The 27,001-nt window shown below is 39.5% G+C and overlaps 1 protein-coding gene across 1 annotated transcript; it reads left to right on the top strand.

Moving 5' to 3' along the window:
* On the top strand, positions 1-22,026 carry LOC103702755 (MADS-box transcription factor 6-like). The gene is made up of 8 exons (XM_008785309.5): positions 1-583; positions 10,996-11,074; positions 18,564-18,625; positions 18,843-18,942; positions 20,692-20,733; positions 21,262-21,303; positions 21,385-21,521; positions 21,696-22,026. The coding sequence occupies exons 1-8, from the start codon at positions 402-404 to the stop codon at positions 21,778-21,780; spliced, it is 729 nt and encodes a 242-aa protein (XP_008783531.3). The 5' UTR covers positions 1-401; the 3' UTR covers positions 21,781-22,026.
* Positions 22,027-27,001: the final 4,975 nt, after the last annotated feature.

Here is a 27,001-nt window from a genome sequence, read left to right as displayed (position 1 = left end):
GAGTTAATTCCCGATTGAAATGGTTAAAAAATAAGCGGGAGTCCATTTCGTTAGGGAGAGGGGGAGGGAGAGTAGAGGTGACGATGACCATTTTAGCTCACATTCCCATATCTAGTTGATCAGGAGGTATCAGAAAGGTGGAGGGGGCCGGGCTTCCACCTCTAATTTTACCAACTTACATCAAGAACTAGAAGGGGTAAGTAAGTGTGAAAATTTTAGATTAAAACGCAAAGAAGAGAAGAAAAGCGGAAAAAAGAACCCAAAAGTATAGTGTCCTTTTCGGTCCGCTTCTAATATTCTCTCTCTTTCGCCCACCTCCTTGCCTTTCCATTATTATATTCTCGCCTCCGGCAAGGGTTTGGACAGAGCTTGGAGAGAAAGAAAGAGATCGGAGAGAAAGAATGGGGAGGGGAAAGGTTGAGCTGAAGAGGATCGAGAACAAGATCAACCGCCAGGTTACCTTCTCCAAGCGCCGCAACGGCCTGCTCAAGAAGGCCTATGAGCTCTCCGTCCTCTGCGATGCCGAGGTTGCACTCATCATCTTCTCCAGCCGGGGCAAGCTCTACGAGTTCGGCAGCGTTGGGTAAAATATTTCTTCTCTTCTCTTCTTCCTTTCTTTCTCACTCTCATCTCCCTTTCGCTCTCTTTTAAAGACTCTCTTCTTTTCTCCTTGAAATAAATAGATCCGATGTTTCAAGTTCTGAACTGCTGGATCTATGCTTGGTTAGGCTTTGGCAGCTTATTTTTTGGCGTTTTCTTCGTTATTTATTGTATTCAAGGTTGCAGATCTAAGATCTGATTCTTTTGCCATTTCTATGCTAAGATGGATGGTAAAAGTTGTGGCTCTCTTTCGCCTGCCTCGTTTCTTTTATTCTTTTTCAACAACTCTTCTTCGAAGAAAGAGAGTAGGTTTACAAGTATTTTGATCTATAAATATTTCTTGATTATTATTTTACTTTTAGCATGTCCTGCCGCCACTTTCGCCTTGCGCTCTCTCCTGCCTGTCTATCCACAGCTCTAGCATTAGGTCTCGTATGGTGACGACTGGATGGGGCATCTTCCCCTCCAATCTAGAAACCCTAAACATAGCTTATCCCTCCATTCTCTTTGTAGGACACCCATCTCTCTCTCTCTCTCTCTCTCTCTCTTCCTGTGGTTGGCTAGTCTTTTATTAAGAAAATGGTGGTCACACAACGGGTTTATAACGAGAAAGATGAGCCTGCTCTTTCTATTTTCATCTACTTGTGTTTGAGTCGTCTCAGTGAATATTTATGGTTCGTCTCTCTCATGGCACTGGGATTTGTCTCTATCTCTCGTGCCAGCTACTGATTTTGGTTTTATTTTAATTTTTTTTAGCATTGCCGAATTTAAGACACCTCCTAAGACTTCTTACTCGGCAATAATAAAATATTAATCAGCTTTTTCCCATTTCCCGTGCTATGTACTGAGAGTATACGTTTCTTGCGTTATAAATGCTAAGCAGGCGAACATTTTTTGACATTTCTTGCGTATAGTGAGTTGTTACACGTCATCTTATGCATTTGTTTCGAATCTTTTGATCTTTCTGTTCATATTATGTGTTCTTTTTCTTGAGAATATTGCTTATGTTCTGTGTTTCCTTCGGCATTTTTTTCCTTTCTGAATAATAAGATTAAAAGAAATTTCTCTCTCCTTGTTTTTTTTTTACCTTTGTATTGATCCAGTTGTCAGAGCTTGCACTCCTATGGTATATCAGCCTGAGAACATTAGATCTATAGAAGGATGCTCCTTTTTGACCCCTCTTAATTAACTTTAATGAATAAAATAGTTTTAGGTGCTGCCTTTTCTTTTCTTTTTCCTTTTTCCCTATGAGACATAGTTAATAAAATAAATTCAGGTATTTCTTCCCCATCCCCAACGACCCCACTCACCTGAGGCTTACTTAATAAATAGTCTCAGGCTAATTGATCTATCCAATTCTACATTTTTGGATGGATAACTATCTTAGAAGTGACTGTATATTTAGTCATTTAAAAGAAAATAGGAAAAATAGAAGAAATATGCATAAGATTATGTAAATGGTAGGAAGTAAAGGGAGTTATGATGTTAACTGCTTTGATAGTTGACAATCATGCAACTTTTGTCCATAATGCAGTGCAATAAAAAATGAACATAATTCTTAATAATCCCTTGAAATATTGTCAATAGGAGAAAAATCATATAACACTTTGTGATTATAAAAACTGGGATGTGCAAACACTATCGACTTAGTTACTTATTCCTCCTGGTCAGATGCAGGTGAATGTATGGTCCAATGCTCATCAGATTTTTCTCATAAATTTAGAATGTCCTAACACATTTCAGTGCATCACTTCAAATTTATATTTACTGCACTCTTGAAGCTTGCTCTCGCTCAATTTTATGCTATATTTGGTTCTGCGGAAATCTAGTGAAACAGAAAAAACTATAATTTTGGGGTCATTGCTTGGTAAAATGGTAAGAGGCTTGGCTTGACGAGTGCAATGGCAGGTTTGAGTTCCGGAGTAGTCACTTTGTGCAAAATGCCAGAGATTAGATCTGCTCCCAGTTTGCCCCTCCCAAGGTTCTTAGATTGCCAGGACCATAACAGGCCAAAGTAGTTTTAGTAAAACTATAATTAATTGGACATAAAGTTTGGAGGATAATTAAGAAAGAACCAAATATAATTCAAAAGGATGACGCATGAATAACCAATATCACAGTAAACTTTCAACATTAAGTTGCATAAAAAACATTCTTCAAGGCATGAAAATAACATAAGTACCATGTCTATTCCTGAGTGTTCAAAATAATTATTCTTGTCCAAAATAAGCCAAAATGGTATCCAAGAAGCATAAGAATACTAATTATTATTATACGATTATTTTATCCACCAAGAAATTATATAGTATAACTGGCTATACAATCCAAATGCTGGACTTCTAAGGTTTGAATTTAATTATTTAAATCACAACTCCCCACTAGTTCTACAAATGGGTATACCACTTTTTGTAGTAAAGCAAGTTATTGCTTTTTGTTTTTTTTATTCTTTCATCCTTTCATTAGTGAGAAGGTGAGCTGTAGCTGCAGGCTACCAAGCTTGCAACCAAATAACACCTAATTATTGCAGCAGTAATGGAAGACCCCAAATGAGGCATATGAAGGAACATATGTGTGAATGCAGAAGTGTCTAAAACATACAATGGTAAGACTTTTAATTGTTAAGTGGAAACATATTATTTAACACATAAAATAGTAACTATCCTAAAGAGTTGATTGAAAGTTATATGCAAAATAAATAACAACCAATCAACTTAGAAGCATTCTAGATATATAATTATTGAATTATATTTACAAAGGCATAGTAATGACAGAAATAAACTGTGTGGAATCTTATGAAAGCATGAAAACATAACCTTTTATTCTATATCAATCATTTTAGTTTTTATAGTGGAAGAATTTTTTTTATCAATTTCTTCCTATGTTATCATAAAATTATTCTGAAGTAGTAAAGACTGATTTGTATTGAACTTACAAAATAGCTGCTTTTTTTTAAAAAAAAGAAATACATAATAACCAAAGGAATGACAAACTAAAACTTACTAAACAAATATGTTCCGAAGGTTATAACAAACTTAAAATGCTGAAAAACATCCATAACTAGAAAGGAGAAAATCACAAAATAAAAATGATTAGAATGAATTTGTTATTTGAACTAAATCCTTTTTAATAGTCACGGAGCCTGTTCATGTTCTTCCTAAATGACTTCTTTGTGTATGTCAATCATCTATAGAGGATCTACCAAAATTAATTTAACCTCAGAGATCTTTAAATTACTGTATACCAATTGCAGTCAGATATGTTGTTCTCATAGTAAAACTAAAATAGAAAGATATGAGAGTGCTAACTGGTTCAGTTAATGAAATCAATAGGGGTTGGGTGTCAGTTTCCTTTGTTCAAATTCTGTTTCACAACAATTTAAGATCTCACTATATTTTGATGCGATCTTGCAATCTTCTTCTCGGGGACAAAGAGATGTATAACTCACATTGATCTCGATATAATAGTGGTTTGTTCAAAATTTCAGATATCACTTGTTTGCTTCTTGTCATTTTTGTTGAACCAGCACTATCCAGTTGGTCAGCTAATCTGCTCATGTTTTCTTCTTCCTCCTTTATGCAATGCTACACAAATCTACATCGTACATAAAATAGAAACTGATGCATGAATTTTGTACGCCAATGTGAACATTATGTAAGCCCCAACATGGTTTGTAAAATGGGCTCATGTTGAGATTATACTTGATATAAAAGTACTTCTGAAAGCAAAATTGCAGCTTATCAATTAGAAATTGCATATTTGAAGGTTTGAAAACGTCATTTCACCTGTCTACTCTATTGTGTAAATAATCATCTGTATATATTATAGATGATTATTCCTTCAAGGAACTACTATAGTTTAACATTTAATGGACATCTAAAATGTTTCTAAGTTGCACTGTTCATTCTGTTGATGTGATATCATTAAATTTGTATTTTCTTGGAGATAGGTCATCCCTAGAATTAGCTTCCAATTATGACTGCATCTTGAACAATCTATAAACCTTAAACTTATGTGTTATAATGCATAAACGTAAGTTTGCATTGCTGTGTTTAGATTTTGAATCCTTGAAGTCCTTTTTAGTATAGGAAGAAGGATTTCTCAGAAAGAAACAAGAATAGGGATGAGAATAATACTTGGCCCATAAGGCTGAAATGTTACATTAAGCAGCATTGTGTCATAATCTTGAGTTTATTTTGGGTATAGCCTTCCATTAACAAGATATGACTTCTATCAAAGGTTACCACGACCATATATAGTTCCATGTAACTGCCTCCAAAGATGCGATGTTATTTTCAGAATTTTTTTTTTTTTTTTTTTTTTTTGATGAAAGAGGGAGGTGTGAACCACCCAAGATGTTATTTTCAGAATTGTTATTTAGGGTAAACTTAGGGTAATCAATATTATGGTTAAATCAATTTCTACACTAAATATAGTTAAAACATGGGATAACTTGTTTGAACATTTTCATATAATTCTATAATTATCTCAAGTTTATCATCAACATAAGCTAGCTGTTCCTATACTCAAAGGCAATGAATGATTTTGCTTTATAATCTACTATCCATAGTGGTTCTAGCATGGTACAAGAAAATGCCCAAGATGACATTTGTAGTTTGGACAAATTAATAAATATCAAAGTAGAAAAACTATTTTCATGTTAAATACTAGCCAATAATTGTTAGCTCAACTGATTGGAACCCTTCTTTCTTGATGGCTTAAACTAAAGTAGTGATGAATATCAACTTTATTCTCCAAAAAGAAATATGTCAAACAATTTTATCTCATGTATTATAAATGGCCCTCTCCCACAACACACATATACATAAATCTATATACATACCAGAGTCATGATGAATAACCACCAAATTATTAAAAAACATGTGAATATCTTAACACAGGAATATATATATCTTTTTGCACATGTATTTTTATTGTATAGTCTAAGAATGTGATATTATTATAATTAAATTCTATCAGGAATTAGAAATCTATTGTTATAATGTCATACACTAACATAAAGGTATCAATATTTCTTGGACCTACGACTCTATTTCTCCTTGTTCGTATCAAGGTCTAAGTCTTTTAGAAATATGAAATGACTTCTAAAATTTTTATGATATCCATTTGATGTTTTTAGCATGTTTTTTACACTTGTGATCCTCTTTCTCCTCAGTTACCTTTTCCTATGGCACGTAATGCAAATAGTCTATAGCACGTAATGCAAATAGTCACACTATCTTTAGTAATCTCCTAGCACTGTACCCTAGCCCACTACTTCCCAGCCCCAGAAATTAACCCCTATCTATCTTTCTAGCTATTTAAGCATTCTTAGTTGCACTCACTTATAAATTTATATGTTTGCGTTGTGTACTTGACTACAGTGATGTTAAAACTTTAATATCATCTACAATTGAAGGCACTATCAAGCATACAATACAAATGTCAAAGTTGTGAGAATGTTCATTGCATCATTGAATTCTACTAAAAAGTTTGACAGATCATTCAATTCACTTCTCTCAATCATGTCCTTCTAAAATCTTACACCAATTTAAAGAAATTTTTTTCTCTCCCTATTACTGAAGCCCCCTTCTTCGTAAACCTCTCCTAAACAGTTGAAAGATCATTCATCCTAATGATTCTGTTTTCTTAACACTATATTACTAATAATATCCTCACCTTCCATTAGTTGTTTGAGTAGATATATCATATTTCCTAATGTTAGGCTTATGCAAATGTTATCTCTTAACCTGGATACTCACTGTAAATGTAGAAGCAACTCTCTAGAAAATATGATCATTATAGTGGGTGAGTGACTGTACATATCCACAACCAAATCATTTCAAGAACAACATTTGTTTGGAGTTCGTACTTTGGTGAATACCTTACAGTTGCATGTCCTGTTTCATTAGATTTGGTTGATAATGTGTTTAGCCTGTTTATGTATGACTTGTGTGAGGTTTGCAGTGCTTTTGAGTATATTACAAGCAAATTCTGTTCCATCTCAAGATATTAGTTAAGAAACATATAAAGAAGAGGAAATATGATGACTTTTTGTAATAAAGGGGTAAAAAATTGAGTGTACCTGCAAGGAAAGGCTTTCAAATTATTTGTAGTAAGTCTAAACTAGTTTTGAAATGGTTGCATATGCTTAAGGTGGTTCTTATATATTTTAAGAAACTATACTTCATTCATGTAAAGAAGATTTTATAGGGTCCCTAAAATGTTGGGTACTAGCTAATAGAAGATAGACCTCAAAAGAGAAAGAGGTGATCTGCCTCTAGGATGGGAGTGACTTATCTTGAGTTAACGTAAGATTGCTGGAGAATCTATAAGTTTAGGTCAGGAGATGGTTTCATCATGATTTAAAAATAAGGAGAAAATGTTGAAAGATGGAAGTCCTGGGTACATGTCGGTCAAAATTTGGATATCCTTGTCTTGGCACTAGATCAAGAGCTTATGATGGCGATCTGGAGAAGTGTAGAGGCAAATGAGCAATTGAGATGGAATTATAAACAAAACAGAAAATAGAAAAATAGAAGTAATGCATTATAATTCATGTCTAAAGATATGTCTAGTGGATTCATTGTATCAAAGGCTCTGGATATGATGTTTGTTGAAGAAAAGAAGGATATTATAAAAATGGAAAGTCTAGCAAAAAATAGACCAACTTGTGTTATCGTTGAGGAACTTCATAATAGTAACCCCATAATTTTTATGAATTTGAGATGTTTTGTGAGGCTATGTTAGGTGAATGGGCACAATATGATGCCTATTGATTGGCTCAGTTGTTATTCAAGGGAGGAAACCCAAACTCGGGACCGATCTAAGGAACAATAATGGTGATCAATGTTTTCATCAGCAATATCAGTTGGAAACAGAAGTTGACATTATGCTAATGGAATAATCCAAGCCACAATAGCTTTCAACTAAAATATATCCCTCTTTTAGCATTAATTTGACATTATCGACTATTTTCAAGCATTAATTTTGAATGTTTTAGATATAGATATATTTAAAATAAAAATCTGACTGTATCGGCTGATATCTCAGGGTAAGATTTGCAGTTTATATGCCCCAGATGGTAGGAGATGAGATTTTCTAGCTTTGACATTGAGGAGTGCCCAATACCAATATAAACATGAGATCTAGGTTGAGATGGAAAATTGCTCAATATTAATGCATAGTTGATCCATTTTATCCGAGCCCTATTTCATTTATTTAGCCAAAGGGTCACCTTTGATTCCAAGTTAGGGCATCTTCATGTTGGTAGTATGGAGGTTTCAAAACATTTGACAACCACAAATTTTCTTACCTGGGTCACTAAGCTAATCGATAATCTTGCCAATATGGTACAACAGATTGAACCAATTTAACCCTTTCATTTATTTAAAAAAATGTTCAGGTAAATCCCTCACAAAAAATTCTTGTAAATCATTTATGCCATTTTACTATCCTTAAACCAAGCAAAGTCTCAGTTTTGTTCGGTAACCTAAATAAAATAAGTGAATTAAAAAGTCAGGTTGAATGAACTCACCTCAACAACAATATCAACTATTTTAGTGCGTAATGGATGTCAGATGCACGAAAAATGAATAATGTTTTAATTAAGGTGGAAGTGTACACCTTAGAGTAATTTAGTGTGTAAAATCAAATATCAGATCACTAAATTCAATATTTTATATTTATCAAAGCAATAGTGCTTGTGGAGGAAGAATTATCATCACATTGATTGATTTTCTGTCGAAGCCTTTAATTATGCAAAGTTTATATTAGATATAAGAAAGCAAATGACAGTAATTACAAGTCAAAATAAATGAAGAAATCATGTTGATGTTAATAGATTTGTTTAAGTAATTGAATATCTATCATAGATAATCTTAAAGAGAAAACAATGAAAGAGTGAGATCAAGTTTTGAACTACAGTTATATGAAGCAAGTGTTTCAAATGTTGTCTAGCTTAGTTGTAAACCCATTTCTCCTAATTTATAAATTGAAATTGAATTTGTGACAACAAGTTGACAGAAGAGTTAGCTCCTGGAGGGTGCAAGCTAGCTCAGTTGATAAAGTCACAAGGTATTGATAACAGTGATTTGAGTTTAGAACCCTCCCCCCGCCCAATTTCAGCTGGGCTTTTTCTTTTCCTAATTCTCAAAGAAAAAAGGGAAAACAAAGAAGAAGAACACTTAGCTCCTTTGAATCTTCTCTTTCTTTAAGTTTTGGAATATAGGAAAATATGTTATTATAAAATTGGTTGGAAATGCCACATCATTTTTCTCAGGAATTTTGTCTTGGAAAAGTGAAAAAAAGTGCATAACTTAATGTCAAACTATTTTGAGCTTCACTAAATGGTAACTCTTTTAATTTGAGAAAAACTACCAAAATGGCATAAAAATATATTTAAACCTTTTTAACCATATTTCTTAGCTTGCACTTACAACCAGCTCTTTAGTGACACCTTTTATAATACTTATTATACGCAAGCTCATGGGTGTCGCCCCAAAACTGGGACATAATACGGCCATACTACCGAGAGGTACAACCTACAATAACACGAAGCCAATATTATATTTAACTTTTAAATCCATCTCAAATATAATAGAATAAATAGGAATCTAATTTTATTGTCCATTAAATGCAACGAATATTGGTTCAGAGTTTTTAAATCCAAATATAAATACCAAGCCCATAATCCTCAAAATTTAGAAAATTACTAACCTATAAATTCATAATCAATTGAAGAACTAAAGTTCTGCTATATAAATCGCCAATCTTGCTAGCATGAACTTTAAGCCTGGATCATCCTTTGTCCCTATTGATCCTATTCTCCTGGAGAGAGCAAATCAAAAATAGAGATATATGAGTGACATAACTCAGTAAGTAAAACTTACACTACCTAATCGGATCAAGCATAAGTTCTTTTATATCAATGTCTTATTTAATAAAAATAATAATTATTGCAAAAACAAAGTATATTATAGTATAATATATCAAAATAAGTCATAAAGCGAATTATGCATTAACAAAACATCCATATTTCATAAATATAGTTCCAAATTTATTTTACAAATACATATATATATATATTATTTTTCTGTCATTTAGCAATATCATGGTTCAAAATATTACTTACAGATATTCATACTACGATCACTTTATAGCCCTGACGCGGCCCATATTCGTAATCGATAAGATATCATAGTTCGTATTCATTACCAACTTTAATCCATTGGCAGAGGGCCATTTTTATTGGATGCTAGCTCCAGGATGTAAATTTTTCTAATTTTTGGAATTATACATAGCTTTCTGAGAGCCTTTAGAAAACTTATATCTTTTTCTTAAAATATACATATAAATTAATAAAAATACTAAATTATATGATCATATTTATATTTCATAAGAGAACTATTTTTATTAAAATATTTATGAAACTATTTTTCATAATAAAGCATGATTTTCATAATACGTATGCCGATCCATAATTTTAACAAACAATAATATTTTCATAAAAAATCGTATGCAGAAAAGATATGATAATTTGAAAGATAATAAGGAGTGTTTACTTCTTCTGCTTTAGACCGTCAAACTTTACTAGGCAAATCAGTTAACTCTATTAAAAATATTAAAAGCAAAATTAATTTTTATTGGATGATCGAATTAAAATAATAAGGAAAGAAGACGGTCGGTAGGGTGACAATGTTCGGTGGCTCAAGGCAGGTTAGGTCCAAGCAAGTCGATCAATGAATCATGGGGTATGGATTTGATTGGCACTAAAGTCGTTCAACAAAGTTCATCATTAGTGGGTTCTAGGGATACTTGACAAAAGGTCAAAGTAATTTGATTAAAAATTAAGAATTCAAAAGTAAGAGGTCAGCAAGCTACCAAGAACAAAAATTGATTAAAAATAATAATTTTATGAGGACAAAGGCCAATTCATGTAACAAAAATATTTACTACGCATGTAGTAGTTTTTTAATCCATCCATGTTGTTAAGAACACCAATTTGATTAAAATAGATGCAATGGAAAAAAAAAATTCAAATATTAATTTTTTTTACATCCAATATTGAAGCTTTATAGGATATTGGACTCTTCAAATTTACTTTTGCATCATGGTTTGCTTAAGTGATAAGTGATTCGCTATGAATTTTGTTTCCTGTTACCATTGCCTGATATAATTTACTATTGTTTTTTAATTTATGTTTGATATTAAATTTATTATTTATTTTTTTATATTATAGTTTTGTTCTTGTAATTACCCATACGTATGATTTCCGCCTTATATTCACATCTTTTCTACTAGATTTCTTAGCTCCTATCTTCAAATATCTGTATTATTTTGTGCCACAAAATTTCACACATTAGTTGTTAACCAACAATATTACTTAATATACTGCAGCACTAGCAAAACTTTAGAGCGATATCAACGTTGTTGCTATGCATCTCAGGATTCTAATATTACCAATCATGAGGCACAGGTATGAAGAATGATTTTAATTTCATTTTTTTTGTTATTTCAATAATATGAATGAGAGAAAATTACATTAGTAGTTACGTTATTTTCTAAGTATTCTGTATTTTTGAATTATAGTCCCCCATATATTCACATATGCTTCTTGTATAGACAGGTGTCCATCCTTTTTTCATAGGCACTAATATAAATGAAAGTTTGAAATGTCCTTTCTAGCTTGTTCATAGAGGCATAATAATGTACAAGAGTTACCTGTGCCGAACCAAAAAATCAAAAGAAAAAAGAGTACCTTATTCAACAAATTTTTAGGTCTAAACTAACATCAAAGTTAATAAAACAAAACTAAAAAAACGAAATAACAAAGAAAAATAAAATAAATTCAAGTTAGATATCCATTCATTATCAATAACAATAATCTCTTTCAATTATCAAACTAGAGAGTTGTGCGTCCTTAGAGAGCACTAACTCTTTGATGTGCTGACTTGTCACTAGATTCAAAAGATTCAGCTTTTAGGAAAGGGGTCAAAAATTATTTTAGTCCTCAACACCCCTTCTCACGTGTCTAAACCACTCACATGAAAGCATGACTGAGTCAAGAATGATTTACGGTTTCACTTTTAAGTTAATGAGTCAAATGACTCAATCAATAATAGAGAATGGGTCGAGGCAAGAAGAGACAAGAAAATAAGTGGATAAAAATAACCCTTAGCCTTTTTCTCTGATGCCATGTTAACTTGCTATGGAAAAAAAATTGGTGCATAATTTTTTATTTTTTATATAGAATTTTTTATATATCCAAGACTCTTCTTAATTAATACTAATTCTGATATATAAAAATAATATTAACGACAAAAATGTTCATTTATATATATGTTTCTGAAATATCATAACTATATTTATCCAATGATCATATATGGATGTGAATTCCATGTGATGGAGTCTTGAAGTCTGTTATGGGAGATTGAAGGCTTAAATTACTCCTTGTATATCTACATATGTTTCATTTATAATCTCTTATATGAGTGTCACCAGAAACGAATCCCAGCGACCTAGCCATTTGGGAAGCCCACACCTTGGAACCTTATCTTGAGCCAATTATATATGGCTTTGGTCTCAAGTATCTCTCAGACCGGAAATCCTCCTTTCCTTCTGACGTCAGACAATATATAGGACTGGCTTGATTTACGTTCGTGGTTTTCGCTCGTTTCTTCTGCATGGGGTCTTTTATCAGCCCTACGTCAATTTCTTTTTGTACAGTATTTGCAGTCACGGTTGATATTAGCCGAGAGTTCACTACATGATCTTGATCTTGAAGCGGATACCGTTGAGTCGTACCGACCGTTGCTTTAGAGGAAGTCAGTGTTCCGTCCCCCAAAGTAATCCGCTTTTGTTTGTTAATTCAGTTTCAGTGTTATGATCGATTTAGGATATTTTGATGTATTAAGTTAGCGTTAATCTTAAATGCCCCCATCAAGGCTCGTGCAATTGCGTAAAACTTTCTTGCTGGGTCATGCTAAGTTTGTCATCAAGTGGACTTAAAATGCCTTCATCAAGTAATTGTTGGTTTGTCCCAAATATATTTATGCACCTAATACGTTCGTGTGGTGTTTCCACAATCTATGGCGAAATTTTTATGTTGGAATTTTTCTACTATAGGTGTTGGGGGAAAAAATAGACCACCCCACACATACAATTAAAGCACCCAAATCTGACAACAAGCCTGAGCTCATCATGCAGGCCGAGCTCATAGGCCGAGCCGAGCTCAGAAGGCTGCCGAGCTTATCCAGGCTGCCGAGCTCAGAAGACTAAGGCCAGAAGGCCGAGCACAGAAGGCTAAGGCCAGAAGGCCGAGCTCAGAAGACTAAGGCCAGAAGGCCGAGCACAGAAGGCTAAGGCCAGAAGGCCGAGCACAGAAGCTGCCGAGCTCAGAAGGCTAAGGCCAGAAGACCGAGCACAGAAGCTGCCGAGCTCATCCAGGCTGCCGAGCTCAAAAGGCTAAGGCCAGAAAGCCGAGCACAGAAGCTGTCGAGCTCATCCAGGCTGCCGAGCTCAGAAGGCTAAGGCCAGAAGGCCGAGCACAGAAGCTGTCGAGCTTATCCAAGTTGCCGAGCTTATCCAAGTTGCCGAGCTCAGAAGGCTAAGGCCAGAAGGCCGAGCACAGAAGCTGTCGAGCTCATCCAGGTTGCCGAGCTCAGAAGGCTAAGGCCAGAAGGCCGAGCACAGAAGCTGTCGAGCTCATCCAGGCCGAGCTCAGAAGGTCGAGCACAGAAGGCCGAGACCAGAAGGCCGAGCTCAGAAGGCTGCCGAGCACAGAAGGCTGCCGAGCACAGCAGGCCGAGCACAGAAGGCCGAGACCAGAAGGCCGAGCTCAGAAGGCTGCCGAGCTCAGAAGGCCGAGCACAGTAGGCCGAGCTCAGAAGGCTGCCGAGCACAGAAAGTTGAGCACAGAAGGCCGAGCACAGCAGGCCAAGACAGAAGGCCGAGCACAGCAGGCCGAGACCAGAAGGCTGAGCTGACCTCAAAAGGCCGACCTCGTCGTCTATATGCTGCGGCCATCCCCTGCAGCAGCCTCACCGCACCATGCTTTACTTGCCGGCCACGCCACGACATATTAATCAGGAACCATACCTTGCTACGACTGTCAACGCCTCACCATTCCCAAAAATGTACTACACTGCGCGCCACAAGCAAGCTCTGGCTACGCACCATCTCCTCCCATGATGGGAACGGGCCATCCACGGCAACTCATTACTTCACACGCCCACGTCCAATCGCGACGGTAACCCATTAATTCGCCCAGTCACATCACAGGTAACCCTGCTACTCTCTCTATAAAAAGGGAGGCTTCTTCCTCCCAAAGGGAGGCTTGGGACGGGAAAATACGGTCCCTCTCCTTCTCCAAAATTAAGCCCCCCTCTGACTTAAGCATCGAAGGGCCGGCGCCGGAAATCCCGGCCACCGGCTTTTTGCAGGCCCCCCACGGAGGACGCCACTCGCCGACGGATCGCCGCCCGCCATTCCAGCAGCGAAGCTCCTCCCCCTCAGCCGACGGTCGCCCCCGGGTCCAATTTCCAGCAACAGTTGGCGCTAGAGGAAGGGCCTGAGTCGCGGCCATGAAACTAAGGAGCAGAGGAGTCTTTAACGCCTCTCAGCATCATGCTCCAAGTCCCAAACGCTCAGTCCAGAATTCACCACCAAGATCTCCAGTAGATCAAGTTCCACAAGTCCAATTCGAGCACTTCAATGCGCTAGTGCAGCAAGTCCAAGCGCTAGCCATTGCAGCCCAAAGCATGCAACAAGTGGAGGCCCCTCCTGTGCCGCCTCCACGGGATCATGTTAAGCAGAGGAAGAAACTTTCTTCCGAGCCATCTCGAATCAGGCATGGCTCCCGCTCCAATGACGTATGTGGGGGCAACCAGTGAGAAGTAGTAGCCCAAGTCTTACGTCAACGAGTTGGAGGAATAGAGAAATAAAAGCTGAGATCTGGAGAAGGAGAGTTATGGAGCTTTAAAATGGGATTGTGAGCCTCTGTGGCAAAGGGTACAGCCTCATTAAATTCCATTATCCTTCCAAATCTTCTATCTTCCGACAGCAAGAAACCAGCATGTACTCCCTCCTCACGGGCGTAAGTCCTCAGGACGGCGCCCGCGACGTTGCTCTCCTTCAGAGCGTTGCCATCACCGAAGCCCCCGCCGAGCTCAGAAGGCCGAGCCGAGCTCATGCAAGCCGAGCTCAGAAGGCCAAGCTCAGCAGGCTGCCGAGCTCAGAAGCCCGAGCGCAGAACACTTCCCAGAAAATCGAGCCAAAGAAGGCCGGGGCTGAGCCAAGTCCTGAGGGACTTCGAAGCTAGAGAGCCATCAAAATATCTCCAAAAGGTACAGGACGCCACTTTGGCTTCAAATAATTTCAATATTTCATCTATTTTTAGGTCGGAGAATCCAAAAAACGATCTACGGGTATCCCTATCTCCAACGTCGCCCCGCTCCGAATAAGGGCGCACGATCGCCAACGAAGTCCATCTCCTGTATGTATCTCCAATGATGCCCCGACTAAGTTCGGGATGCCCCGAGTGTCGACAGTGCATGCCCAGACCCCTCGACACTTCGGGAAGACGGGGTAGTACCTTCGCGGCCCTCCGTGGCGCTCAACACCAACAACGGGGTAGTACTTTCACGGCCCCTGTAACGCCTCCTCGACTAAGGTTGAGATGTCTCGAGTGTCGACAGTGCGTGCCCAGATCCCTCGACACTTCGGGAAGATGGGGTAGTACCTTCGCGGTCCTCCGTGGCGCTCAACACCAACAACGGGGTAGTACCTTCGCGGCCTCCCGTAGCGCCTCCTCGACTAAGGTCGAGATGCCCCGACGAGTCGACAGTGAGCCCGAGCTCCCTCGACCTCGGGATGACGAGGTAGTGCCTTCGCGGCCCCCCAAAACGTTCGTGATTGACAACAAAACACCCCCAAAATGTTCGTGGATGACAACAAAGCAACGCCCACACAGATCTCCAATGGCAACTATTTCTCCTATTGTGCCGGCGTCCCTAGAAAGCGGACCCCGAACAAAAGAGCGTCCACAAAAGTTAGTCGAGGAGCAAAGCTGCCGACCTCGGCGTGAGACGCTCGACTCCGACAGTAAAAAAAGGGGCTCACGGCCTGAATTTTCACCTTGTCAACTGGGAGAAGTGCGACGCGGAAGATCTGTCGCATCGTCTCGACGTTCTCGAGAGCTGAGTCGACCACAAGCCAAAGAAGGCTGCTGAGTCGACCTGAAGCATTTGACTCCAACTGCATGAGAGGTACACCCTACTTGGCACGCACATCTCCATATATATTTGGCTATATTACAGGATGATCGACGACTGGACTACTTCCTTCGCCCGAGCCAAAAAGCAGCTCGAACTCGGAAGTCGGGGGGTAGTATTGGGGGAAAAAATAGACCACCCCACACATACAATTAAAGCACCCAAATTTGACAACAAGCCTGAGCTCATCATGCAGGCCGAGCTCATAGGCCGAGCCGAGCTCATCCAGGCTGCCGAGCTCACAAGACTAAGGCCAGAAGGCCGAGCACAGAAGCTGCCGAGCTCAGAAGGCCGAGCACAGAAGCTGCCGAGCTCATCCAGGCTGCCGAGCTCAGAAGGCTAAGGCCAGAAAGCCGAGCACAGAAGCTGTCGAGCTCATCCAGGCTGCCGAGCTCAGAAGGCTAAGGCCAGAAGGCCGAGCACAGAAGCTGTCGAGCTCATCCAGGTTGCCGAGCTCAGAAGGCTAAGGTCAGAAGGCCGAGCACAGAAGCTGTCGAGCTCATCCAGGCCGAGCTCATCCAGGCTGCCGAGCTCAGAAGGCCGAGCACAGAAGGCCGAGACCAGAAGGCCGAGCTCAGAAGGCTGCCGAGCACAGCAAGCCGAGCACAGCAGGCCGAGCACAGAAGGCCGAGACCAGAAGGCTGCCAAGCATAGAAGGCTGCCGAGCTCAGAAGGCCGAGCACAGTAGGCCATGCTCAGAAGGCTGCCGAGCACAGAAAGTTGAGCACAGAAGGTCGAGCACAGCAGGCCGATTACAGAAGGCCGAGCATAGCAGGCCGAGACCAGAAGGCTGAGCTGACCTCAGAAGGTCGAGCTGACCTCAGAAGGCCGACCTCGTCGTCTATATGCTGCGACCATCCCCTGCAGCAGCCTCACCGCACCATGCTTTACTTGCCGGCTACGCCACGACATATTAATCAGGAACCATACCCTGCTACGACTGTCAACGCCTCACCATTCCCAAAAATGTATTACACTGCGCGCCACAAGCAAGCTCTGGCTACGCGCCATCTCCTCCCATGATGGGAACGGGCCATCCACGGCAACTCATTACTTCACACGCCCACGTCCAATCGCGACGGTAACCCATTAATTCGCCCAGTCACATCACAGGTAACCCTGCCACTCTCCCTATAAAAAGGAAGGCTTCTTCCTCCCAAAGGGAGGCTTGGGACGGGGAAATACGGTCCTTCTCCTTCTCCAAAATTAAGCCCCCCTCTGACTTAAGCATCGGAGGGCCGGCGCCGGAAACCCTGGCCATCGGCTTTTTGCAGGCCCCCACGGAGGACGCCACTCGCCGACGGATCGCCGCCCGCCATTCCAGCAGCGAAGCTCCTCCCCCTCAGCCGACGGTCGCCCCCGGGTCCAATTTCCAGCAACAACAGGCATTTTGCATAGCTTCCTTATCTTATCTTCGGTCTTGGCATAAGCCATTGTAGTCTGCAATTGTGAGGACCCGTGCGGGCGTGTGTTTAGTCCCACATTGGTTATTCGTTGGGTAGATCTTGTACTTATACAGGATCAAGGAACCCAAATAATAACTTCCGACTAGCTATTTTGGGTGAGGTCCTGGGTTGTTAAAAATGGTATCAGAGCGGATCCGGCCCATAACCTATGTGGACTAGGGGACACTGCAGCACGGATCCATCGGGGCTGACCATAGGCCAATCATGGTGTTTGTGATTAGATTTGAATAGATTTGAACTCTTAGCCTGACGAGGACATCAGGGCTTGAACAGGAGGACTATGTGAGGATCCATGCGGGCGTGTGTTTAGTCCCACATCGGTTACTCGCTGGGTAGATCTTGGGTACTTATACAGGATCAATGAACCCAAATAATACCTTCTGGCTAGCCATTTTGGGTGAGGTCCTAGGTTGTTACAGCAATACTCAATACTCCTCCGTATTACAATTGGAGCCGCTTTAAGCATAGTTTGGATGAATAGATTTTGATTGTCCTAGGCTTATGCTTCTAAGGATGTGAATGAGCACCATGAGATATGAAGTATGGATAGATATACTAATGATTTCCTTCCCGATTAGAAAAAAAAATATGTGGGACTCACTTTTATAAAATTTGAGGAATACATCTTAATATGATCTAATTATAAAACTAGGACTCAGATAAAACACAATTCATCAACTTGTGGAAGTGGTCCTTAGTATTTCATAAAAAGAAATTGCATCCTTCATACATTTGTTAAAGGTGGTTGAGGAGAATATCAAGGCTGAAATCCATAAAGAAGAAGCAAAAATGGAGGTTTGAGGGAGGACCGATTCTGAATCAAATAAATGCATGCTTTATTTGTGTCATATTATCAACATGGAAATACAAGCCCTATCAGTTTAATTAGAAGATCTTCTTTTTCACTTCAGCTGGATATTCTGTACTTGTTGCAAGATTGCCTTCTAATTTGGCAAAATGCTTGTTTCTTAGGGGGAAAAAAGCAACAGTATATAACTGGGAGTCCATGGTATAATTCAGTGTATTGAAATTTTCTTGCTATTGAAGCATTCTTTTCTTTTATTATTTCAACAAGAATGATTTTACACATTCTATGACAAAGCATTACATTATGCTAGTGATTTTTTCCAAAGATTTTTTTCCCTATCCTAACAATAAATACTAGTTTTGTTCATACTAAAAAACATGAGATTTATCTATTTACATCTACCTGTTTATCATAAAGCAGAGCTGGTACCAGGAGATGTCGATGTTGAAGGCAAAAGTAGAGTCTCTGCAGCGCTCCCAGAGGTTTTTTTTTCTTTTCAATCTTTTTTCTGTAATAACATGAAGAATATTAGGATATTGATCAATCATCTTCTAGCATTACACAAATATTTGACATTATCGATTTATAAGAGCGTTGACTGCTACCAATTCTGATATAATGAAACATGTACTTGCATTACAATAATTATTATTATTATTATTATTATTTTGAAGACACTAATATGTAATTTATGTTAAGGCATTTTCTGGGGGAAGACCTTGGACCATTGAGTGTGAAAGAGCTGCAACAACTTGAACGACAACTTGAATCTGCTCTGTCACAAGCCAGGCAAAGAAAGGTACTTTCTTTTTTGATGATTTGCTCTAATATTAGGTAAATGCAACATATGTTTAAATGCAAGCAGAATCCAATGCTCTCAAAGTATGAATTGACTCCATGATGTTGGTTTCATAACTATGACTGTGGAGTGTGAAAGTTTGAAATGCTTGAATTCTGTAATGTAATAGCAATGCATTTTCATCAATTCTCAATCACTTCTGTAACAATTTCGTAAGTGAAAGTAGATGGTCATTTCCTTTCCTTTTACTTGTTGTAGGTTACATTAGTTGCATATAAATCAAGCTAGCTTTAAACTATGTTGATTGTTGATATTTTGGTGCCTGATAAAATTCTACCTTCTCTCATTGATCTCTATGAGAACATGAGGTTAAAAAATGCTTTAACAAGGTAATTAGAAAGATTAAGCAGCAGGATAATGCATTCATTGAATAATATTTTTGGCTGTAGAATGCTATGGGTATACATTATGAATGATCGTAGTGTTTTTTGGTCTGAACTTAGATCATTACATTTGACAATATGACTGGAAAGATTTCTTTTCAGTTACAAGTCTGTTTAGTCTATTGGCATAGTTCAGCAAACATTGTGCTCCTATTTGAAGCAACAAACTAGAATGTCAGTGTAAAAATTGTCCTTTCCTCGGGTGGCAAGGAAACTCATGCTTAGTTTAGATCACTCAAATCCACTAGCGTGAGGCCATTCTAATCATCAGTCTTCCTTCTTTCACTTTAAGAAAATGTATCGAATTCAAATGAATGAGCTGTTCATGAACATCTCGGATTTGTAAGATGCTCATGCAAGCTTGTTCAGCTAGGAAATGGGTCGAGCCCACATACCTCTCAGAGTCCTGTTGATAAGCTAGCTAAGTGTGAACACTTTGGGCATGCGAAAATAAATATAAGTTTGTTTCAGCTAAATAATAAGCTCATTCAAACTCGGTTAGATCACAAACAAACCTAAGCTTGAACATGTACTCTCATGCTCTATTGAGCTTGATTGCCTCTTGCCTACAACTTGCCAAGTATAAGCTTACTAATCAGCTTAGCTCAGCTTGTTTGCGCTCCAATGTGTCATTGGCTTTTGTCACTTGGACTCAACTACTTGTTCAGGTTTTGCATTCAATGAATTTCTTCTAATGGACCCGTATCTAAGCAACACACTAATACATATGTCCAAGTATCAAATGTAGGTACTTAAGCTAAAACAGAGCATCAAGGTAACATGGTTGTTGGATGTAGATGGGTCTGCACTTGATAGTATAACAAAGATACTAAAAACTATATTTTTAAGCAAAGGGTAATAAAGATTTATAGATACCTCTGTGCAAAACTTCTCTCATTATGAGTTATCTTCATGGTTGCTGCTTGCTACTCTAAATTGCCCGCTTTAATGTTGTACAAGGTCAACTGCAGTCTTCAATGGTCACCAAAAGCATGGTTTGATAAGTTCAAATAGATTAATCATAGCATATGAACTCGTTAGCTGTTCCGCTAATCGTTCTCTTGTTATCAAGCATGGAAACTTTCCAGAGTATATATAGAATCAAAAATAATCAGGAAAAAATAAAATAAAAATAAACAAGCTATGAAAACTTGTTGAAGGTTAATTTAGAGAACCAATTGTTCTAGAACCTTTTAGTTTATAGTTTTAGTGGTTTCTGGCAGAACATACTATGCTGCCCTTTGTAACATTGCTTATGATAGACTTGTGCTTATCCAATTTTGTATTTTACTTATCTATTTTGCAGACTCAGATAATGCTGGACCAGATAGAAGAACTTCGGAAAAAAGTAAGCAATTTTGCAGATCTGTTTGTTACTTGTTTGACATCCCGATTCCATATTGAAGACATCTTACTTTGAATGCGTAATATGTGATGATATGTGCTCAGTTTTAATGTCTATTAGTCGATTCATTTTTACAGGTCCTTCTATACCGTGTATCGATATGTTACTATCTTGCCTTCTCTAACATTCTCGAAAACTAGCTGGAAGAATTAAAAATTTTCATGGCAATTGAAAGAAATGGAGAATTGAACAAAATGGAAGGAAAATATAGAAGATTTAATATCATCTACACATACTGAAAAAAAGAAAACTTTTTATTTTTCATCAACACAAATTAGCTAATCTTTTAGCACCAGTGTTCTTTCAATTGTTTAAATATCTAGATATGGATCTTTAAAGTGTATCACCTTCCATTGTCCATAATAATATTTGTAAACCATCACCATGATTGGTAATTTCTACAGATTTATGATTCTCAAATTTATTTTCACATGGTGTTGTGAGAAACTTGTTATTTTGTCACCCTGGCAGGAGCGTCATCTGGGAGAAATAAATAAGCAGCTCAGGAACAAGGTCTCCTTCCATCAACTACAAGTAATTATCATATACTTCTCTTTCAGCAGTCATTTTATCTTGCTTATGTCGATCTTCCAGCTTGAGTTGGAAGGTGCCACCACATTCAGAGCCATTCAAGGATCATGGGCTTCTGATGCAGTAGCAGCCAGCAATGCATTCTCCATGCAGCCATCTCAATCCAGCAGCATGGATTTGGAACCCACTCTACAAATTGGGTACTACTTTTCTTTTCTTATGTTGGCAGCAGGATTAGGTCATCATGAGCTACTCGATTGTGGAGGGTGCCGATATCTATAACTAAATCATTCTTGTCGATCTTTGCAGTTTATGGTTAATATTGACACATAAAATGCACACAATACTGTATTAACAGCTCTGTTTTCAAACAGGTATCACCAGTTTGTTCCTCTAGAAGCAGCCATGCCAAGGAACCCAGGTGGAGAGAACAATTTTATGCTAGGCTGGGCTCTTTGAACTATCTGAATGCAAAAAGACTTATGGTTTGTATAATAATATAGAATGGTGCTTGTATGCTTGCTATAATTAATTCCTATTTTAGTACCTGTGCACTGCTGCTGCTGAACCTTAACTGGTTTTTTCTGGACCACTCATAAGCATCTGCGTTTCATGTTGGCATTAAACTTAAATGTCATCAGTTTCTTGTGCATGTATAAGTTCTGTGACAGTAATGATATTAATCAAATTATGCTGGCATGGTAATTGAAGGTGCTTCTAGCTCGGGATATGGATGCAATTTTTTTCTTGCATTATTTCTGATTGGAGATGGATTCCTACTATATCTATGTCATCGCGATGTTTGACGGAATTTGGACTTTGATAAATTTTTTGATCCAGCAGGTTAAATTATGAATGGAAGCAATCTGTATAGTATGATTTCCCATTTTGGGGGAAATGGTGATTGGGAACCAACCATTCATTAGGGGTGCAAACAAGCTAAGCGGCTGCTCGGCTCAGCTTGGCTCGATATATCAGAACAGCTGCTCGAGCTCGAGTTGAGTTTCTCATGAAGAGCTTAAACTCAGCTCGACTGAGCTCCAAGCTGAGTTTTTTTCACTATTTTCGAGCGGATGTTCAGGCTTAGCTTGTTTATGGAGTCGAGCTCTAAACAATGTTTAGGCTCGGCTTGTTTTTTAGCTGATCAGAGCTCAAATGAGTAATTTGTGAGCCGAGCCAAGCTGCAAATGAGCAGTTCAGTTCATAGTTAACTCTTCCAACCATTTGAAGTAATTAAAATCATGGTACTCCTTTATTTTACCAACTTTCTGTCCTCTATCATATGATGATGAGACTGGTGGTAACGGGGATGCACTATGTATGAATTGATGTGGTTACTGGCTGGTGCTTTAGAAGACCAACTGGCTGAAAATATGCAAAGTTTACTATCGGTTGCTCTTTTCTTTTAGGCTCAAAATCGTATATAATTCATTGACAGGGCAAGTACACCTGAATTATGTACTAAGCTTTGCCTATATTCATAAATATTAAAAAATAACTTTGCAGTGGGCCGGCCCAAATTATATAAAATATTAGCAAATGTTTATTTTTTCTCTCTAGAGGATTTGGGCCGCCCACTATTGACCTCAACCCATGATTCTATAATTTTATTGGTTGTACCGGCCAAATACACGGATCATATAAAATTTTCAGCCTAATCATTTAGAGAGGCCTCAAGCCAAATTTTCTAATTCTTCTTTGGGTTCGCTGTGTCCTCTTCTCCCGGTTGGGCGTCAATGCTGGGCAGCGCGGTTGATGGTGGACTCAGGCTGGTGCTCAACCAGCAAGGAGGACCTCCACAACCTTCAGTATGGAGATGGCCCCATTTTTCCTTGTCCAAGTGGGCTTGGTTAAATTGAAACTCGTCCTTCGCAGCCTTGAGCTTCAATATAGAATTAATGAAGATTGATTACCCTTAAGTGACAAAAATCTTGCTTGGAGCTTCCATAAAGAGGCTTCTTTTGGACCATTTTTGAAGAATTCCATGGAGTCCGGAAAATTCATCTTGTAATGTTCTGACCATCATTCCTCGGTTGTAAAGTGGCTAGATTCCCTCTGACGTACCAAGGATTCACCATTGCACCTCACCTGTAAACTTAGGAAGCTGATTGGACTCCACTAACCTCTGCTTTGGAAGGGAGACCAGCCACCTGGAAAGAGCCGTCTCCTGGTGGAAGATTCCTTACTTCCCTGTCGTTTCTTTTGAGAAAATCTGGTGGAGATGCCCCTAGCGTTTGAACCTTCGAGCTCTTCCAAGGGAAGAAAGGTGCCAAAAGCCATGGCTGGTCGGACTTACATCATGGTCGGCCTCACTTCCTCTGGTTTTATGCCTTTTCTTTTTTGACCGTTGAGCCGGGTGCTTAGAGATTGGACAAGTTTTGATAGTACTTATCCTTGTGGGGTAATGTGTCTACAATAAGGGACTATGCCTGGTGAAATGGAGCAATAATTTATTTATAGATAAATCCCAATGAGATTTTGAGGTCAAAGAAATCAGAGAGACTTGTAGGTGGTCGAGGCTTCTGGATGATGATGACCTCTCCGGAGATGGGCTGGGTGTTCCCTTGATCTCTTTCTGTGGTTGGTCCAAGGCGCTTATTCTACCTAAGATTTGTCGTGAAGGACAGTAGATTTGTCGGTAAGAGAGACCTTCACATGAAATATCTTTTCTCTAAGGTGGTTGGTCCAAGGCGCTTATTCTACCCAATTTTAGCAGCAATTTTCTACAATTTTTAGCAATGGATGAGGAACGAGGTCTAGGACATTTGGAGGCACGATTTCCAGGTTCAATAGAAGAATTTGTTTTGGTTAGTTTCAACATAATGGAATCTCAAGTAGTGGGGTTTGGAGATTTTGGAACCAACTAAGGTTTTTATTATTCGATCACCTACAAAATTCTCAAATTTTGTAGAAACATTAAGAGGCAATCGGTGTGAGACCTAGATCAGACCCCATTGGAGCCTCATGGCCCTGCTCTCTTGCTTGCCAATCTCAAACCCCATTAAGTCGGGCTCGGATTCGCGCTTAGATGTGACTTACTATTTTAGTAAAGTTGTAAGCATTTGTGTGATAACAAAATTCTAACAAAAAAATTGACATACTCTTGTTTTATCATTTTTATATTCTCTTGATTTTACTAATATTATAAAATTACCCTTAACAGCTATAGTTTTACATGATTTATTTGAAGTCAGAAAAAGGCCAACAATTAATGAGATCTAGGTTGACCTCGGAAGGGCTAAAATACAAAAGATGACTTTCATATAATATGCACGATGGTTTAAAACCTTAATATGACCAACAAAGTAAAAGAATCATAAGCATCTTTTTTTTGTTTTTTGGTAATTTGAGTGAGAGAAAAGGAAGGTGATAGCCCACCATATATAATTCATACCCAAGAGATGCTATGAACTACAAGGGGAAGAATCATAAGCATTCAATACCATCCAATATCCAAACTAATTTCTATGCACATCCTTCAAAGTTTCGTAACTACCACGGCCCCATTGACGTCCCCTCCGAGGTAAGCTTTGATCTACACATCGGACACGTCCGACGGCCCTCATCGACCCACAAGTCGAGGCAGGCCCTATGGAAGAAATGAACACAGTTGCTGAGTTCCCTGACCTCATGGCCTCCATCCAAGCATCGCATACAAATGGCGCACACATGCTCTACTTCTTTACCCAGTCCCCATCTTTCAACCAGACTGCCGAATTCTACCACCGGAAGCCTCTCCTTCACCGACTCCGGCGTCATCAGCTGCGATTCTTGAGATGATATGAGATCCAACTCTGAGGAAGAGTTGTTGTTTTCTCCAGAGGAAGCTGGCGAGCTTGAGCTCAAGTAGCGGCCAAGATGCCTGGAGGCCATAAAGATCATGAACCTCATGAGGCCTATAAGTTCGAGGAGACGGACAAAGGGCCTTGGCAGTGAGAAGTAATAGAATCCAAAAGCCATGATGCTGTGAAAAGGAAAGAAGAGTGAGAAGGGGAAAGCAAGAAGAAGGTGGTCGTTGGCTTGTCTTTGGATGGTTGGGTGGGGGAAAAAGATGTGGTCGAATAGGTTAGGTGGAGGAATTGAAATGTGGGATCCACTGCTCGTGGCTGGCCGAGCAGTTGAGGATTTGGTCTCATGTACTCATTTTCTTGGAAGAATGGTCTGCCTCCACTTCTGATTAGGGGTCTCTAGAGGTGGCAAGGTAAACCAAGTCAATGAAACACCAACGCAAAGCACGCAATGACTCGTGCGGTCCATGTTCCAACTATAAGGCTTTAGATTGCAGTAGGTCTTTGATAATAAATAATCTTAGATTGCATTGCCATGACTAATGTTGTAACAATTCAGAAAATAACCGATATAGAACTAAACACATGCCCGCATAGTTCCTCACATACTCCCTCCGTTGTTTAAGCCTTGACGAGGACTGATGTGAGACTAAACACATGCCCCGTTCAAGCCTTGACGAGGACTAATGTGGGGCTAAACACACGCCCGCGCGGTTCCTCACATATTCTTTTCGTTGTTTAAGCTCTGATGAGGACCGATGTGGAGCTAAACACACGCCCGCGCAGGTCCCCACATACTTCTTCCGTTCAAACCCTGATATCCTCGTTAGGGTAAGGATTCAAATCCATTCAAATGTAATTACAAGCAATACGATCGGCCTGTAGTCAGCCTCCATACATCTGTACTATAGTATCCTCTAGTCTACACAGGCTATAGGCCGAGTTTGCTCTGATATCATTTGTTACAATCCAGGACTTCACACCAAAAATGACTATTAGCTAGAAAATATTTTGGGTTCATTGATTCTGTATAAGTACCCAATATCTATCCCGCGATTAACCGATATGGGATTAAACACACACCCACACAAGTCCTCACAAATGCAATGACGGACCATCATTTTAAAAATTCTTCTTATTAATCTCCTTACTACCGATAAAATTCTGCCTATGGAGGAGCCCTATGACAAAACATATTTACTCTCAATACTAGTGTAGATAAATTTAGGGCTAACATGGCTTCAAGAAATGATGTAGCTGGTCTTTTTCCATCATGGAATTAGTCATAAAGCATTGGAAACTATCTTAAGAAGGGTTTAAGATATTTAAAGTTCAGGTGTGATGGTCCTGTCAAGGCCCGGTCCGCTTGAGCGGCCTGACCCAAGCTTGGCCCAGCCAAGCTCCTATCAAAGAAAAAAAAAGGGGCGAATCGGAACAGGAGATCGCCATCCTCTGCCCGAATGGCCGCCGTTGAGGCGCGGCCGGGGGAAATGCGACCGGCGCGAACTCCCCGGGGCGGGTGCCAATCGCCGGTGGCTGTTGCAACCGGCGAACAGCCGACCTGTGCTGCCGTTGAGCCGTGTTGATCCCCTCTCCCCAGGGCCCCTATATAAACCCTTCTCCCCTTCGATTTACCCATCACCGCACACCTCCCCACCTCCTCCTCCTCCTTCCTCCTCCTTCTCCAGTTGCCGGCGTGCCGCCACCTAGGCCAAGCACTGCCGCTCGAAACACCACTCTCCCTCTAGTTTCGAGTACCCTGTTCCGAGAGCCATCTCGCTCATCTTCTCCACGGGATCCATCGGAAATCGCCACTACCGACCGAGATCCGCCGTCCACGCCGCTCGCCGGATAGTTCCCCAGCCCTTCCGCCGCTCCCTTGGGCCGAGATT

The sequence above is a fragment of the Phoenix dactylifera genome, chromosome 6 (genome assembly GCF_051530095.1).
Source record: "Phoenix dactylifera cultivar Ajwa chromosome 6, Ajwa_hap1_PhDact_Kaust_v1.1, whole genome shotgun sequence".
NCBI lineage: Eukaryota > Viridiplantae > Streptophyta > Magnoliopsida > Arecales > Arecaceae > Phoenix > Phoenix dactylifera.
This window is presented reverse-complemented; position numbering and strand designations above follow the sequence as displayed.